Source organism: Poecilia reticulata, chromosome 1, assembly GCF_904066995.2.
Source record: "Poecilia reticulata chromosome 1, P_reticulata-male-v2, whole genome shotgun sequence".
NCBI classification, from domain to species: domain Eukaryota; kingdom Metazoa; phylum Chordata; class Actinopteri; order Cyprinodontiformes; family Poeciliidae; genus Poecilia; species Poecilia reticulata.
In genome coordinates, this window is record NC_088830.1 from 31,879,086 (window position 1) to 31,894,856 (window position 15,771).

At 39.9% G+C, this 15,771-nt stretch overlaps 1 protein-coding gene across 6 annotated transcripts in view; it reads left to right on the forward strand.

The window, feature by feature from the left end:
• The window catches only part of bnc2 (basonuclin zinc finger protein 2), a 222,604-nt gene extending 207,167 nt beyond the window's left edge, over positions 1–15,437 (forward strand). For 4 of the 6 annotated variants that reach the window (XM_008422785.3, XM_008422776.3, XM_008422792.3 and 1 more), the window contains one exon: positions 9,920–15,437. In XM_008422785.3, the coding sequence (XP_008421007.1) occupies positions 9,920–10,712 (793 nt within the window). In that variant the 3' untranslated portion in view covers positions 10,713–15,437. Of the gene's footprint in view, positions 1–6,313; positions 6,345–6,790; positions 6,865–9,919 lie in introns of all 6 variants that reach the window. The other 2 variants (XM_008422799.3, XM_008422814.3) reach the window with 2 other exon arrangements.
• Positions 15,438–15,771: the final 334 nt, after the last annotated feature.

Consider the following 15,771-nt stretch of genomic DNA (forward strand, 5'->3'; position numbering starts at 1 on the left):
TGCTCGACATCTTGTTGAAGGAACTGAAAGAGTTAAATTAATCACCAAATCAGAAGAACAAAATAAAAAGATAAAAAAACAAGCTTTTTTTAATTGTTTTTTAACAGTATTTTCACACAATTAGTTCCTGATTTATACAGATCAACAAATCTGCAACACAGGGAATTTATGTTCTCTTGTTTTTCCCATCTTCAAGAGATCCCAGGATATTTTATAAAAAAAATAAATGCTCCCTTTTCAGTCTTTCTGGGAAATTGATAATAGTTGCACCACTGATTTTCTTATATTTTTATGTTTTTACCTTCTGGATAAATGTTTTTCAGATTATAGTAAGGCGATATAAAAAAATATCCTGATCTTTACCAGGAATGAAAAGCACCGTATGTTGTTGTTAAATGACTTAAAACAAAAAAATGTCAAGAATAACAGAAATCTATAATCTCAGAGTCAAATTAAAACTTTGAAAACTCTGGAGAACTATTGATTAGGATTACTTTAAAATATCACACAGCAGAAGGAACAAAGTGGCAGTAAGTCAGTTTAACTCTCAGCTGCTTTCAAACTTTTTCTAACACTTAACATCTGTTAGTTAATAAGAAATTAAAAAGGTACTTGGGGACATCTGGCTGGTGTCAAGTTAAAGTTTACAGACCAGAGAAACACACACACACATATAAAAATACACCCCAGGCTTCCAGCTGCAGCGTGTTGTTTACCTGCCCTCGCCGCCTCACCTTTGCGCGGTGAAATCAGGCCGCATACATTAACGATGGCGGCGGTTCGTCGAGCCGCTGCATTCATTAGCGCGTCAGGCGGTGAAGCGCCGCGCTCACCTGGGCTTGTTAGCACGTATCCGTCCCGATCCGCCGACACCCGGCTGATGGCAGCTGCACGTCACAACACGCGCTCCTCAGGATGTCCAAAGGGTGGCGCCGGGCGCCGTTTGAGCCCTCTGGATCATTTTGTTGGGCCTCACAAGCACAGGGAAGGATTTCTACAGCTACAATCTAATTAAACCTTTTTTGTTTTCAGATGCGAGACTAAAGTATTTTCCTTTATCAACAACGTTTGTGCCAAACATAAAAATGAGAACAATGGACCCAAAACATGTTGGGGAATATTGAGCTGGCGTTTTAAACTGAATTATTTCTGTCAGCAATAATTCAGATTCACTTTGCTTTATTAAAATATTGTCTATTTAGGAAATTACTCAAGAGATAAAAACAAACAAATGTCCTAAGAAATACATTTTACACAATATTGTGGGAATTTAGTTTTCTCAGCTCGACTGTTTCGACTCTTCACTGCAAAAACACAAAATCTTAACAAGTATTTTTGGTGCAAATATCTCAGTTCACTTGAAATAAGATGAAACTAACTTACAAGTAACTTTATCAGCAACACATCGGAGATTATTTTAAGTCAATAATTCCTTAATATTGATGAAAACACTAATAGTTTACTGGTAGACTATTTCACTTTTAACAAGGGAAATATGTCCTGCGATAAGTGAAATAATCTGGATCTTTTTTATCACTATTAATGAACTACTGGCTTGAAACAAGCTCTTATTTCTTGCTGACAAACTGCTTGTAAGCTAGTTTTGTCTTATTTCAAGTGAACTGAGATATTTGCACCAAAAATACTGTTTGGGCACCCCTGACACTCTGCTTTAACTTTTCTCCTCTGCAAGAAAATCTGAAAACATGAAAAGTTTTCCCGTCATTTTCTCCTTCGTCCATCTTTTTTCCAGCTGAATTTTTGTTGTTTCTGAACGCTAACCGAGGCGCCGCCGCCGCTCCGTGGCGCGTCGCGAATGCCTCGGATACGACCAGCCTGCACAAACACGTCCACCACTCTCAAGTTAAAACACTTGGTTTTTTTTGTTTCTTTTAATTCTTGAATTGTGACATACTTTGCCTGCAACATCGCCATTAAAAGACTGGATGAAATCTATCGTGAAAATCTGCATTTTTCATCTGAAAAATGACAAAATGCCGACGTCTCGACAGTGTGACTGCGCGCGGATCTCAGTTTATTTATTAAACACACATTTGTTAGAGCAACAGGAGTTTGAGCTTCAAACAGGAACCAAAACAAGGAAAATCGGAGCAAACAGCCAGGCGAGTCGATACTCATCAGATCTGTCCCCGGATAATCCTTTAATGACATAATGTGTATCTGAGAGCAGTGGAAGCAATAAAACGGGAATATCATTTAGCCGTTTTCATCAGAGCACCGTCTCTGATAAGATTAAGGAACTACGGATTTATTCAGCACAAACTGCTGCTTCAACGTTGATTGCTTGGAAATGTAATAAGTTCTACTAATTCCTTTTTCTTCTAATCAGATGTTTGTGTATCAGGGGCAATTAATAAGCTGGATAAAACACTTTATTTCACTCAAATAGTGTTTGAGAAAGAGATAAAATCCATTTTTTCGATAAGTTGATGTTTGCGTTTTGGTGTTTCAATAAATCAATTAATATTATCTCAATAATTTCCATTTGCATGATTTTTATCTTTCCTCTCTTTCTACAAAAAAACTAACAAAAGTCTTCATTCAGTCTGGTGCTTTGCTTACAGAGACTTCATTAATTTTATTTTTTTGTTTTATTTTTGATATTTAAAGTCCAGCTGCAGTGTTAAATGTTCGTCAGAATTTAAAGTTTATTGACAGAGAATGTTTTCTTGCATTATTACTTGAAAATATCCTCAAAACAGCGACATTGTTGCTTATCGCGACAAAGTCTGGGGAAATTTATCGTCCAACAAAATTTGTTTTCCTGACAGGACTAATGATTACAGTTAAAAAAGATAAAATAAAAACATGTATAATTAAAGCTGTCTAAAATGTAATACTTGTAAAGAAAACTGGGATCCCATAGTTAAGGGGCCGGAGCAGAAAAAGGGGGAGGAGCTTCTGTAACTTTCAGTTACTGGTTGCTATGGTAACCGCCAACTGCCAGGGGCCGAGTAACACACACGGTGAAAACGGTGTCAAAACAACAGTACTATCGTTGAATTTGTGTTCGTGACGGGTCGACTCATGTGTTTGATACACAGAAAGCAACGAAACAGTAGATGACGCCGTCTTTGGACCCGCTTTCCGCTCAGTCTGCACTGTTGATGAACAAACAGCAGATTTCACACTGTAAAACATCTGCGCTCGCTGCAATGCGCTCATTTAACGCGCTCTGGACGCCAGGGGTTTTTAAATGCGAGGCAGAACGAATGAAGGTTTATTTTAGGGGGGCTTGGAGAACCCAGATCTGTTTTTACCCTTCCTTCACCTCCAAAGGCCCGGACATGTCTCCGTGTCGCCGCGGCGAGCAGGTGTCCTCCGTCTTCCACGTTCCCGCGGCGCAGCCGAGCGCAGCCCGCCGTCCCTGCATGCGCCGCTGCAAATGGAGAGAGTGAAGGTTAATTATGTTGGAAAAGTCTCTCCCGTCTTTTCCCCTCGGTCCCCCTCACGGCATGCGGCCTCCGAGTTCGGGTCTTCCAAACAAAAGGGCAGAGAGAGAATAGATAGCTGAAAATATCTGGTGAGTAAAAAGACAAATATCTGGTGAGTAAAAAGACAAATATCTGGTGAGTAAAAAGACAAATATCTGGTGAGTAAAAAGACATCACTGCTGATTAATTTGAAAGAGAATGCAGAATAAAATCCTCACTCTTAGATGAAAAACGTATAGAAAACCCACAGCTTGTTTTATGCATTTTTAATGGACGATTTAATTTGAAGTCTATGCAGTTTGGAAAGTTTGAACTTTGCAAACAGTAGATGTAACAGCAGCAAAGGTTATTATGGCCAAATAAACTAAAGGTTAAAGTTTATTTCAGAACAAAACAATCAGCAGGAGAGACAGCAAACAAAATAAATTATTTAATATTCAAGACATCTCTGCCCTTTATTCATCAGCTTCATGCATGGATGTAAACATTTACTGAAACTAAACATTATATTATTCATAACTAGCACAAACACTGTAAAAACTCATTTAAACTAACTCATTTGACACAATTAAAATAATGAAAAAACCAAAACTATTACAACTCTGCAGAGCAACATTATTACAATTAACCGAAACAAATAATAATAATAATAATAATGCATTTATAAAGGTAACCAAAACATACTGAAATTATAGATATAATATCCTTTGTTTCCGTGTTTGAATCTATTTTTTTAGTTTTTTGAGTTGATGAGAAATTTATATTTTCTTTTTCTTCCCCACATAAGCAGATTACTGTCGGTAAAGTACTTTGCTCCGTACTGCCCCTGGTGGCAAAATGGCGTCAGCACCAGCGTCTTCTGCCAAGTCAAACGATATCGCGATAAGTGATAATATTGTTGTCTTGGGACCATTTCAAGTAATATAAGGAACTAGAACATTTTCTCAAAGATCATTAAACTTTAAATTCTAATAAACATTTCAAACTGGATTTTAAATATCCAAAATAAACAAACAAAACCAATGAAATGAATTATGATGTCTCTTTGAGACCAAAGAACCAGACTGAAGACTTTAGTTTTCTCATTTTTGGTCGAAAGAGAGAAAATAGAGAAACGGTACATCATGGGAATTATTATTTTAATTTATGATAAGATTAATTGATTTATTGTGTCAGGCCAAAACATAATCACAATACCAAACTTTGACCTTTCAGAAGTCTGAAAAAACTGAAGCTACTCCCATAAAAACTAGCAAAAACACTGTAAAAACTAATTAAAACCAACAAAATAGAGGTAAAGTGTGCTGAGAAACCCGGAGCTATTATGACGGTGCGGCGGAGTGATGAATGTGGGTAAAATCCACGTCCTCCCACTCACCTAAGAGCTCATAACAACGCCCCGAACGACAGCGAAGACAAAGGACCGGCAGCGTCAGTTCGACACCTCGCCGCTCTCCATCTCATTTACACATTACGAGCCATTTAGACAACATTTAGGAGCGAATCCGCGCACGTTCGCTCCGACACGGAGACCAGGGGCAAGGGCCATCAGACGAGCCTAAAGATGATTAACGGTGGCTGGGACAGGAAGGCTGCCTCCTCTGCACGGCTCCCTGCGGAGGCCTCCCCCGTCTGCGGGGCGAAGATGAGACCGTCGAATTGGTTTGCCAGCCGCATTACCGGCCAGCAGGGAGGCGCCGGGGAGGCAGGGAGGAAGATGAAGCGTACTGAAGAGGAGTGATGGAGGAACGGAGGGGAGCGGCGGATCTAAATCTGATAAATGAAGAGAAGAGGGCATAATGTGGACGCAGTTCACTTCTGCTGACAACACAAGTTAAATCGAGTTCATTAAAATGACCACAAGCTGCTTTTTTTTTTTTTTTAGTTTTCTAAATAATTACAGCAAAATATTGAATTGTCCTTACAAGTTCTTGTGAAGAAGCAAACTGGTAATTTTAATATTTTTATTCATTTAAATAATGTGATTTTCACCACAGAGTATCGGGGCCAGACTAAGAGGTTTGTTTTTTAATTATGAGAATAAAGTCATTAAAGACGCAGGAAAAATTAAAAGAAAAAGTCGTTTTAAAGGTCAAAGGTCGACAGATTCAATCGGATAACAATTTAATGCTGACGTGTAAAAATGTTGAGTATTTATTCACATATTAAACTGTTACACATTCATAACTTCACAGCAAGCAAAATATTAGTTCTTTTAGTAGGAGTTATAAAATTACTACTTTATCCTCCTGACATTAAGGCTTTATTTTAGCAATAACGTGTTCGTTCTCGTAATGTTACGAGAAAAAAATGTTTTTCATTTTAGTACGATTTCAGTGTAGTAATATTATGAGTTAATTCTTGTATTATTTTGGATTTATTGTTCCAAAAATAACAATAAAGTCGTAATAATACGAAAAAGTCTGACGACCTTATTCTCATGTTTTATATCGTCACGATTTTATTCTGTAATTATTTTTGTTGTCCACGACAATAAATTCGTAAAAATACGAAAAAAATAAATTACAATTTTTTTCTTTTTTACGACTTCAGTCTAGTAATATTTTGTTTATTCTCGTATTATTGTGACTTTATTCTTGTGTTATTTCGCCTTTATTGTTAATCACAATAAAGTCACAATAGCGCGAGAAAAATTTCATTCAACTTTATTCTCGTAATACAAGTTTGTTTTCTTTTTATTCTGGTATTTTACATTTCATAATTTCACGTTTATTCTCATAACGGCATGACTTAATTCCTGTAAGACCTTTTCTCACAATTTTAGGACTTTATTCTTGTAATATTAGTAATTTATTCTCATAACTCTATGACTTTATTCCTGTATTTGTCTCTCTTAGCCTGGCCCTTACGCTCCACCGTAGACGCCAGGTTTGCATTTCTATTGTCTGGAAAGGATTTTAAGCTGCACTGCCTGAGCTTTAGCCTGTTAGCAGATTAATTTAGAGCTTATTAGCAGTGTGAAGGTGTTTTTATGGATGTTGTTGCAAAGGGCCTGCCTACCTGAGCATCATTACCAGCACCCAAACAAAAGCCTGTGGCTCCCTCTCAACACTCACAGCAAACACAGATGATGACCCGCCGCCACACGGCTCTCCGGCCAACATTACACTCACAAAGAAAAACATATGAGGGGAAAATATTGTCAGTTTTCCACTGAGACACAGGAAGGTTTGAACATCGTGCAGCGACGGCCGATCAATTCGCCACGCTCCCCATTCACAATGCTGACGATGCTCGAGTGGACGGGCTCCTGGTTGCTGGGCTCACAGAAAAGAAAAGGGTCCCTGAAATGAATGTATGTTTACCTCTTGCAGGACAATGTCGGATAGGGAAGTAAATAATTAAAGGAAAGGGACCCTTTTTGACTGCATCAACCCTGCCACTGCTGGTAAGCTCTACAATCCATTGTGACTCCATGTTTTGCCCATCCTGCCCAGGATGATCTTTTATTCTTTTCTTTATTTTGTTGTTTTACACACATGTGCCCCTCCCTGCATGGAAACCCTTCGCATTAAAGGCGCAGCGTGTGTGAGAGGAGCAGGCCTTTAATATACCGACTGCTTAAGTTTCCTTTCTGTGTTTTTATGCAGTTTGTATTGTAACGTGGGCACTTCTCCTTTTTTAACGTTTTCTTAGCAGCTGTGAAATTGGAGTTAAAAAAGAAATTAGGCCTGTCATGATAACAAATTGTCCCAGAACTGATTGCGATAAATGATGATATTGTTGTTGTTTTTTCAGGTAATCTAATGGTAATGGCATAATAATCCGAGAACAACCTATCAAAGGTCAATGAACTTTAATTTCTAATGAACATTTATTCTCTGAAACATGTTAAATATCCAAAATGGATAAAACAACAGCAACAACAAATAAAATTAACTATAAAGTCTTTGTAAACAAAATGATCCTTTAATAAAAAGTTTATTGGAGACAAAACATCAGACTGGAAACTTTTACCATCCAGTTTTTGGTAGAAAACCAGTAAATGATCCAATAGATTTGACTAATTGATTAATTATTGCGACAGGCCTACTCCCTGCACCGTGTAGCATGGCTCTGTGTGTTAGCTCCGGTGTCGCTAACTGTGTCCCGGCTTCAGCATGGTTTGTTGCTAGTTGTGTTTGAACAGAGGGATTAGAAAAACCTCATCTTAATTAATTCCATCTCAACGCGAAGTCGTGTTCATCCAGGTGCTCGATTAAGCCGCTTCTAATGCTCAACCAACGCTGCTGCCAGGGCCTCGTGCTAATATGCTATCCAGTTCCCCTCCATTATCACATTACCTCTGCTCAAATCAATTGATAAACTCCCATTCAATATGGTGGACTATTTAATTGAGTCAGAGTCTATTGGATTTGGGGGCTGAGCGGAGCAGACATGCTGACAGTGGTAAACAGTAGCAGGACGCTCCGTCTCTAGCTTTCTGGTTTTATTGAAGCTATAATGTGGAATAATGTTCTGATATGTTACGTTTATTAATTTTGCTTCAATGTTCAAACTTTATTTTATATTTTTCAGATTTAAAGGGCTCAGTTGCAACCTTTTTTTGTTTGCTAACGAACCCGAGGTCTGTAATCTGCTAAAACGATAAAGAGCCAAATATGATTAAAGTTAATTTTGTTGATTTCCTCAATAAAATCACTTTAAAAGTGAAACTACTATTTTTCTACATCTATTTTTCTTTTTTAAATATCTCTTTCCATAAATACCAACCTCCCATTGTCTTTTTGCAAGGCTTTTACGGTTTCTAAACTTTTATTTTAAAGTCAAAAGAAGTAGAAAAACGTTAAGATAAGATATATTTTTTTAAAAAGTCGTGTCACATTAGTGGCTCTAAACGGCTTTTATTTAGCAAAAACTAGGATTGTGAACGACCTTTGACCTACATAGTTCCAACCTAACAATCATTCATAAAAAAGTTACAACCAGTTTAAAATTGGATCTGCATGTTAGTTGAAATTAGAGATATTTCATTTCCATTGATCAATAAGGATTCCAATTTAAAATTTTACATGTATATTATTTATACTTTATGATATTGTCATATGAAAAGGCTACAGGACATCACATGATACAGTAAAAGACGCCGTAAAACGTGATTTTACTGATTTAATAAAAACAAAACAAGAAATAACTTGTGTATAGTCGCATTATTAGCGATTAGCGCTGTTAGCATTTGTTTCTGTTTGTTAGCATTTGTTTGTTTCCACCCAGAAGCTAAAGCTGCTGGGGAACGAACTGGACTCCAATCTGGTTCCACAAGCATCCAAAGATGATTAATGTGACATAAAAATATATTTATGTTAAGAAACCTGCTAATAAACCAAATATGTAAATATGTTTTGAAAATGCGGATGAGTGAACGCTTCCTATTGGCTCCAGAGCTTCTTGTTCCTGCGGTAGTAATTATTGAAGTGTTGCGGTTAGCGCAACCTTTTGGCACCTAAGCTGAAAAACAATAATAGACTTCATGTCAGTGAAAGTGAAAGTTGTGTGAATCCGACGTCTCCGTGCCTCTCTAGCGGCTTCTAGACCTTCAGGGTAATACAGGCGGTTCCCGGTGAGCCGACAGCTGATAGCAAAGGGCAAAGGGCAGACGATGAACTGAAGGACGACGCATCGCTCAGGTGTTTCCTGGATGCTAAAACAAATTACTTGCAGATATTGTTCATTTGACGAAGAGCAAACGATTTGAAAGGCCTTTAGAGAATCTCTGATCAAGACAACTTTAAAAGAAAAAAACCCTGAAAATGTCAAACTTTGCACAGCGCCATATCTAAAGGGACGGTATCATGTAAAATCATTTTTTAGCTTTACGTCATGAGTAAAGCCAGGTATGTTTTTGTTGTTATTCCCTCATCAAAAACATACCTGTGGTGTCGCTTTGATTATTTTGTACATGTTTGAGAAATCCTTTAGTCTCCACGGCAACCATTGAGCTGAGCAAAACGCCTGAGTGAACCTAGCCCCGCCTCCAAGACGTAGCTCCACCTCTGAGCTGCAGTTTCCAAGCTAACAAACGTCTCCCAGTCAAATTCAATTCAAATTCAGAAATACTTTATTGACCCCAAAGGGAAATTAAATGTTGTTGTAGCTCATATTAATACAAACTTTCTTCAGTTATTCATCTCCTTCAGACTAGCCAGCAGAAATTAGCAAACAACTGAAACCACACATTTACAGATCTCATAATACTTCTCAGGTAAATACGTTGGTAAAGGGTTAATGGAGGAGCCATGTTGTGATGACTTCCTGTAGTCGGAGTTTCAGAAAGAGCAGGAGCTTCTTAAAGAGACAGTGACCCAATTTCCAAGCATCAAGTCATGAAGTAAAATTTGATATCATTTTTTATAACGACACAGCTGGTTGATTGAATGCCGGCCCTTTAAGGCCGACTGTCATTGTCTGGGTTGGATTTCTAACCGCCTCTCTCTTTGCGCCAGGCACAGCTCGAACATCAACCTGCACCGCAAACTGCTGACCAAAGAGCTGGACGACATTGTCCTCGACCCTCAACTCACGCCACTGCCCAAGGACCTGCGAGCCGAGTTTCTGGCCAAGCTCTACGCCGGGCACCACATGGGTTTGGACCCGATGGCCAGGATGGGCTTCCGGGGCGCCGCCCTCGGCCTCCCTGGCCTGACCCATAACCCCCTCTCCCACATGAGCAACGAATACCCCCGCCATCCCTTCAACCACGACCTTAGAAACCACCACACCAACGGCCTGTTCCGGGGCCAGCCGGACAACTACATGGTGCTGGACCTGAGCACCACCTCCAGTGTTCAGTCCAGCAGCAGCATCCACTCCTCACACGAGTCCGAAGACGGCAGCGACGAAGGCATCCTCCTGGATGACCTGGAAGAGGATGAGGAGGAGGGCAACAGCGAGGGAGAGGACCTCTCCCGGCGGGCGGAAGGCGGACATCAGGATGAGACCGGAGAACTCAAAGGAGGACAAGATGAGGGGCTGGACTCTTCCTCGTCGCCGTTCCTTCTTTCGTCCACAGGGGGCAGTAATGGCAGCAGCGGTGGGATCCTCTGTAACATCTGCCACAAGGTATACAGCAACAAAGGGACCCTGCGCGTGCACTACAAGACTGTGCACCTGCGCGAGATGCACAAGTGCAAAATCCCCGGCTGCAACATGGTGTTCAGCTCCGTGCGAAGCCGCAACCGACATTCTCAGAACCCGAACCTCCATAAAAACATGCCCTTCTCTACGATTCTAGACTAAACGACGACTCCCGTCTCCTTCATTCCTCCTCCATCAAGCTGTAAGCCCCGTCCTTTGTAAGTCACTGCAAGACATTACTCTCTCCATGTATAAAATGATTGACTCTAGATGAAGTTTGTCATTGTGTCCTTTGACTTTTCCTTCTTTGGAAGAACAGGATGACGCCAATCGGCACGGAGTTTTACTTTATAGCAAAGCTCCAGGTGATTTTACTCGTCAGCCCCTCCATCTTTTTTTGTTTCGATCTTCTACTCTGTGTTTACGTCCAAAGAATCTGTTCAAACTCTTTATTTGTGACTTTGCCTGCGGAAACAATAGTACTGAGAAAAAAAGAGAAAAACTTCTTGTTGTATTTGTGTATCGATAACTTTTAAATGGACCCCTTACAAAAAGCATGACAGCTCCATTTGTAAATAACGTCCCAAGAGGCTTTTTTGGTGTAAGAGTTGTGTTGATGGTTGTTTGCTTCCTTTTTCTCTCTTTTTATTGGATTTATGTTACAGTACAGTACGATACTTCCACCTATAGGCAAGAAAGAGGTAGCATCCTTAAAGTTCGACTCATTTACGTTGGTCTGAATCTGATTCATGGGGGAAAAAGCCAAGATCGTGTGAATCGTTTTAACTGCTTGTTAGATATTCAGAGGTGGCGGCATGCTTCTTTTAGGCTCTTACACTGATATCATGCTCCGTATTTTCTGTTTTTTAATTTCTTTTCTGTTTTTGCACTTTGCATCTATAAAGGGGGAATGTGTAATAATTAATGAGGATTTCTGCAATGGTGAATTAAAGTGGGGGTCCACGGTGGCTTCGTTGCTGATCGAACGCTTTCCTTCAAACGCTTTCTTTCTGCATGCGCTCAGTTTCGAAGCCTCTGAAAAAAACCTGAAATGTTTCCCAACTCCTTTTTGACCTAGTCAAAGTAAACCCAGATTAAGGCCTAGTTCACATGTACTTGAGGGAAAGTAAATTACATTTCATCCACACAAAAACTCAGTTTTATCATCACTAAAAACGATTATTTATGAAAACTCCAACCAAACTGGAGCTTTGAGAAAACTCTGCATGTTTTTGTTTACTGAAGTGAATCACCGAATTCTGCAGCACATCTAAATGTTGAGGTTGTCAAAGTCAAGCTAGCGTAGCTGACCTCTCTAACCTTTGCTAACCTGTGAAATGTGATACACTTGGATCTTGTCTAGTTGTCTTATTGTTGGCAATTAGTAGAAAAAACTGCTTTTTCTCTGCTTTGTCAGTCGTATGTTTAAGATTTAGCGTGTTGACAAGTTGGCCGCTGAATCCAATGACAGTCATATACATACATGTATTTGTCCACCAAACAAACCCCAGGCGCCATGTTTGACTCCCAACAGGAAGTCATGGTTGTTTTGCAGCGATCTGAGTGGCTGGTGTAGTTTGAGCTTGGCGCTGTGCTGCCCCCTATGGGTTTGGCGTGTTTAAAACAACAACCAGGGACGGATTTGTTTGGGTTTATGTGGATGAAAACTTTTCTGAAAACCATCCCATGTGTACGATATTTGTTTTTATAAATACCCAGCTACGTGTGTACAAGGCCTAAATCTATATTATAAACAGAAAAAGGTTAATAGGATGAGTTTGTATTTTAAGAAATAATTGGTGTTTTTACAAACATCCGCAGATTTAAATGAAAATCTTCCAATGTGACCAAAATGCATGAGTTTGCTTAAGGAAAAGCTCTTTCAGCAAGACATTGTCTTTAAAATCACGCACCATTTAACCAATACGATGCACTTGAGTCTTAAAACGTTAACTGTGATTTTCGTTGTTTTGTTTCTTCCACCGCTGAGCCCCACCTTCACATATATTCTGCAAATGTTGTTTTCCTTCCTTTGGTTGCAAAGAGTCCCTCACGGTACACACATTTTAATTAATTGGAAAAGCAGCCAAAGGAAAGGGTATTTATTGGTGGGTGATGTTTGTTGTCCAGTGAAGGTTTTGGGGGTATTTTTGTAAAAAAAAGAATCACATCTGTTACTCTGTAAGGAGATCTTCTCTTACTCGACTGGTGCTACGCAGCAGTGGGAAACGAGCGTTGTGCCGTTCGGTTTTAACACCTCCTTGCATCCATGGCAGCGTTGACTTCCTCTTCTTCAGTCATCCTGCTGCGGACGTCGTGACCCGCTCGGCTGAAACCTCTCGTGCGTTTTTTAAGACTCCGCCTACAGGAGGCACCCGGTCCTCCTGCGCCTCCTGTCTGAGATAAAGAGGAGCTGAGGTTGATGGAAAGGTTGCGGAGGTGGAAGGCTGACTAGGGAGGAAAGGATGACAGCAGCGATCATTAAAAATGTGCTGCTTCCCTGTTACCTGGAGGCATCCCGCCATTCCAGCTTCTTCTGTCTAATAACTCACATGTCACTTTGTTACACTGCCAGACGTCAAGGTTGCTGACAAGACTGTGACACTGACAGAGGGAGAAAAGCCAGGGATGAGAGTGCGCTCCAAACAATTTAATTTGACTCACTCAATTAAGCTGAATTCACTTCATCTCTTCATTTTCTGTGCTTATTCTCCTTCAGGGTTGGTAGTAATTTATTTCAGTACTTTTTTCATCCTTCCTCTTTGTCTGTCAGAGCAGTCGTTTACCCATTCCTTCATCCTGCTGCTCACTTACCACCTCCACACGCCGCAACGCAGATCCTACAGGGACACGCGCTAATAGTGTATGCTTAAGTTCACCGGACGGCCATGGCATAGCAAAAAGGGATGGGTAATTGCCTGTTTATCCCAAGTGAAGGGAAAATTGAGTACAGGAACCCCTGCCTTCTCCCTGGAGTGAGCTTCAGCGAGGCGCTCGCTGCCTCTTCGCTCATCGAATCGCTCCAGCAGAAATAAAAAAAAGTGCTTCAGCAGGAACCCTGCTGACGGCTGTCTCTCCAGCACAGAAACATCCAAAGTGGCAGAGACGCTGGAGAGCGGCTGTCCCAGGATGATACGCTAACCTGTAGTTATGGAAAGACAAACGTTCTGCTCGTTTCTTTTAGTAGCAACGTCACACCAGGAAGCTGATGCTCCCTCACAAAGAAACCAGAAAGGAATCATACATCTTACTTTAATGCTAGATACTCGTAATAAATTCTGAAAGCATTTTTCCTAAGGAGAAGAATCCATTTTAAAAAGCAAAATAACTTTAAAAGTCAGGTTGTATTTCAAAGAAAAAGAGTAAAAATATGTCTTGAAGAAGATAATATCTGTGTAGTTCCACATCAGGTCTAATTATTTTACATTTATTTCTAGCGAGGATCAAATATGTTCAAAAGCTTCTTTTGAAATCCCCTTTGGCTATCCGTTAGCAGCTAACCGTTAGCCACCGTTAGCAGCTGGCGGTGGCTAACGGCTAGCTGCTAACGATTGCTAACATTTACCTTGTCTCTATTCTGATAGTGCTTCCAAATCGTTCCAACTCCCGTCTCTCATATCTTCTTGTTTCCTAAAACTCAAAATCCTTCACAAACTGTTTAAAAGTGATAATTTACATATTTATAAGACATTTCATCAGATGAAAGAAAAGAGTTCAGTTAGAACCATGACTAAACAAATCCTTCAACATTCAGCTGCGTCCCTGTAACAGTTTCCTTTTGTCACTATGGTTTTCTGTTAAAATGACACTTTTGAGTCTAAAGCAGAAAACAAGACGTGGTGCAGCTTAAAGCCACCAGCAGCCAGAAACATCTGGGAAAACGTGACTGGAGACATTTTGAGAGAAAACGGTATGGAGCAGTCATCTGACACGCAGGAGACGGAGCGCTACGCACCCGTTTCTTCTTCTTGATGATTACAAATGGCCGCCGGATTCCCCTTCATTCGAGGTTTTTGTTTGCTAGCTTTGACACATTCTGCTAGCCGGTGACCGTCCGTTTCACTGAGCCCGCTTTGTCGGCCCAAACCACCGGACAGAACCTTAAATTATGTGATCAGCCATTATTCCACAGCTCCTCACGGCACAAGCAGGGAGCCGGGGACAAAATGGCCGCCCTGTCCATTTTCTTCAGATTGAGTGAGGACAATAACAGAGAGGATGATGGGTGCAGCCAATGTAGCTGGAGGTGAAATGTTTGGGACGTCATTATGCGGATTAAAGAAAAATCATGTTGGTTTGTACAGATCAGAATCAACTCCAACTGGAACCTCTGAGAATAAAATACTGTAAATTAATAAAATGTTTTACATTCGACTTTCTTTTTTTTTTTTGCAGTCTTAAAGTAGAAATAGTTCAAAGAGCTGGTGAAATTAGATTTTTTTTTATGTTCGTTCACTCGTGTTTTTGAGTATCCGATGCATTAGTGTCTGTGTTTAAAAAAAGCCTGTGTTACAGCACTCGACAGCGTTGCATGGCTTCATAGTCGCACTGCAAAAAACTAACAAAGAAAAAAAAAGAGGGCAAAGGATCACTTTGCTGTTAAAAAGGTGACTTTGGAAGCTTCATTGATACTGTATGTTACCTGCAGAGGTGATCCCATGTGCAGACAGAAGGACAAAAATGATCCTTTTTAAGAGACTTTTTCTTTTTCTTTATTTTTAGCCTTTCTTGTATTTGTTTCTGTATCATAACTGTCTATGTTTTTTTGCATAAAATGCATAAGGGTTTTGGGATGTAAATGGAATTTTATTCATATTTTGTCCAAATACCTCTTGTAATTTGTATCAGAATTCTTGTACAATTTTTATATTAAAGATTTATCAGTCACTGGCATTTTGTCATGTTTGTGTGTGAAATCCAGCTACGTTTAATCAGACACTGTGATTCCAGGGCTCTTTAATTATGATAAAACAATAATCCACAGGGAAAAGGCTATCTTGACCAATTAGTGGATGATTAGATTAATGGAGTTATTAAAAGATGTTGGGGCATGAGACGCCGGTGAATTCGTACCTGACGGAGGTAAAATCCCTTTGTCTGATTATGGACTGAAATCAAATTAAAAAGGGACTGAAGTCAGGATACAGCAACGATAAAAAGAAATGTACATTAATTACATTACAGCAAATATGTATCGTCATTTCTTTGGACCAAAAAAGGA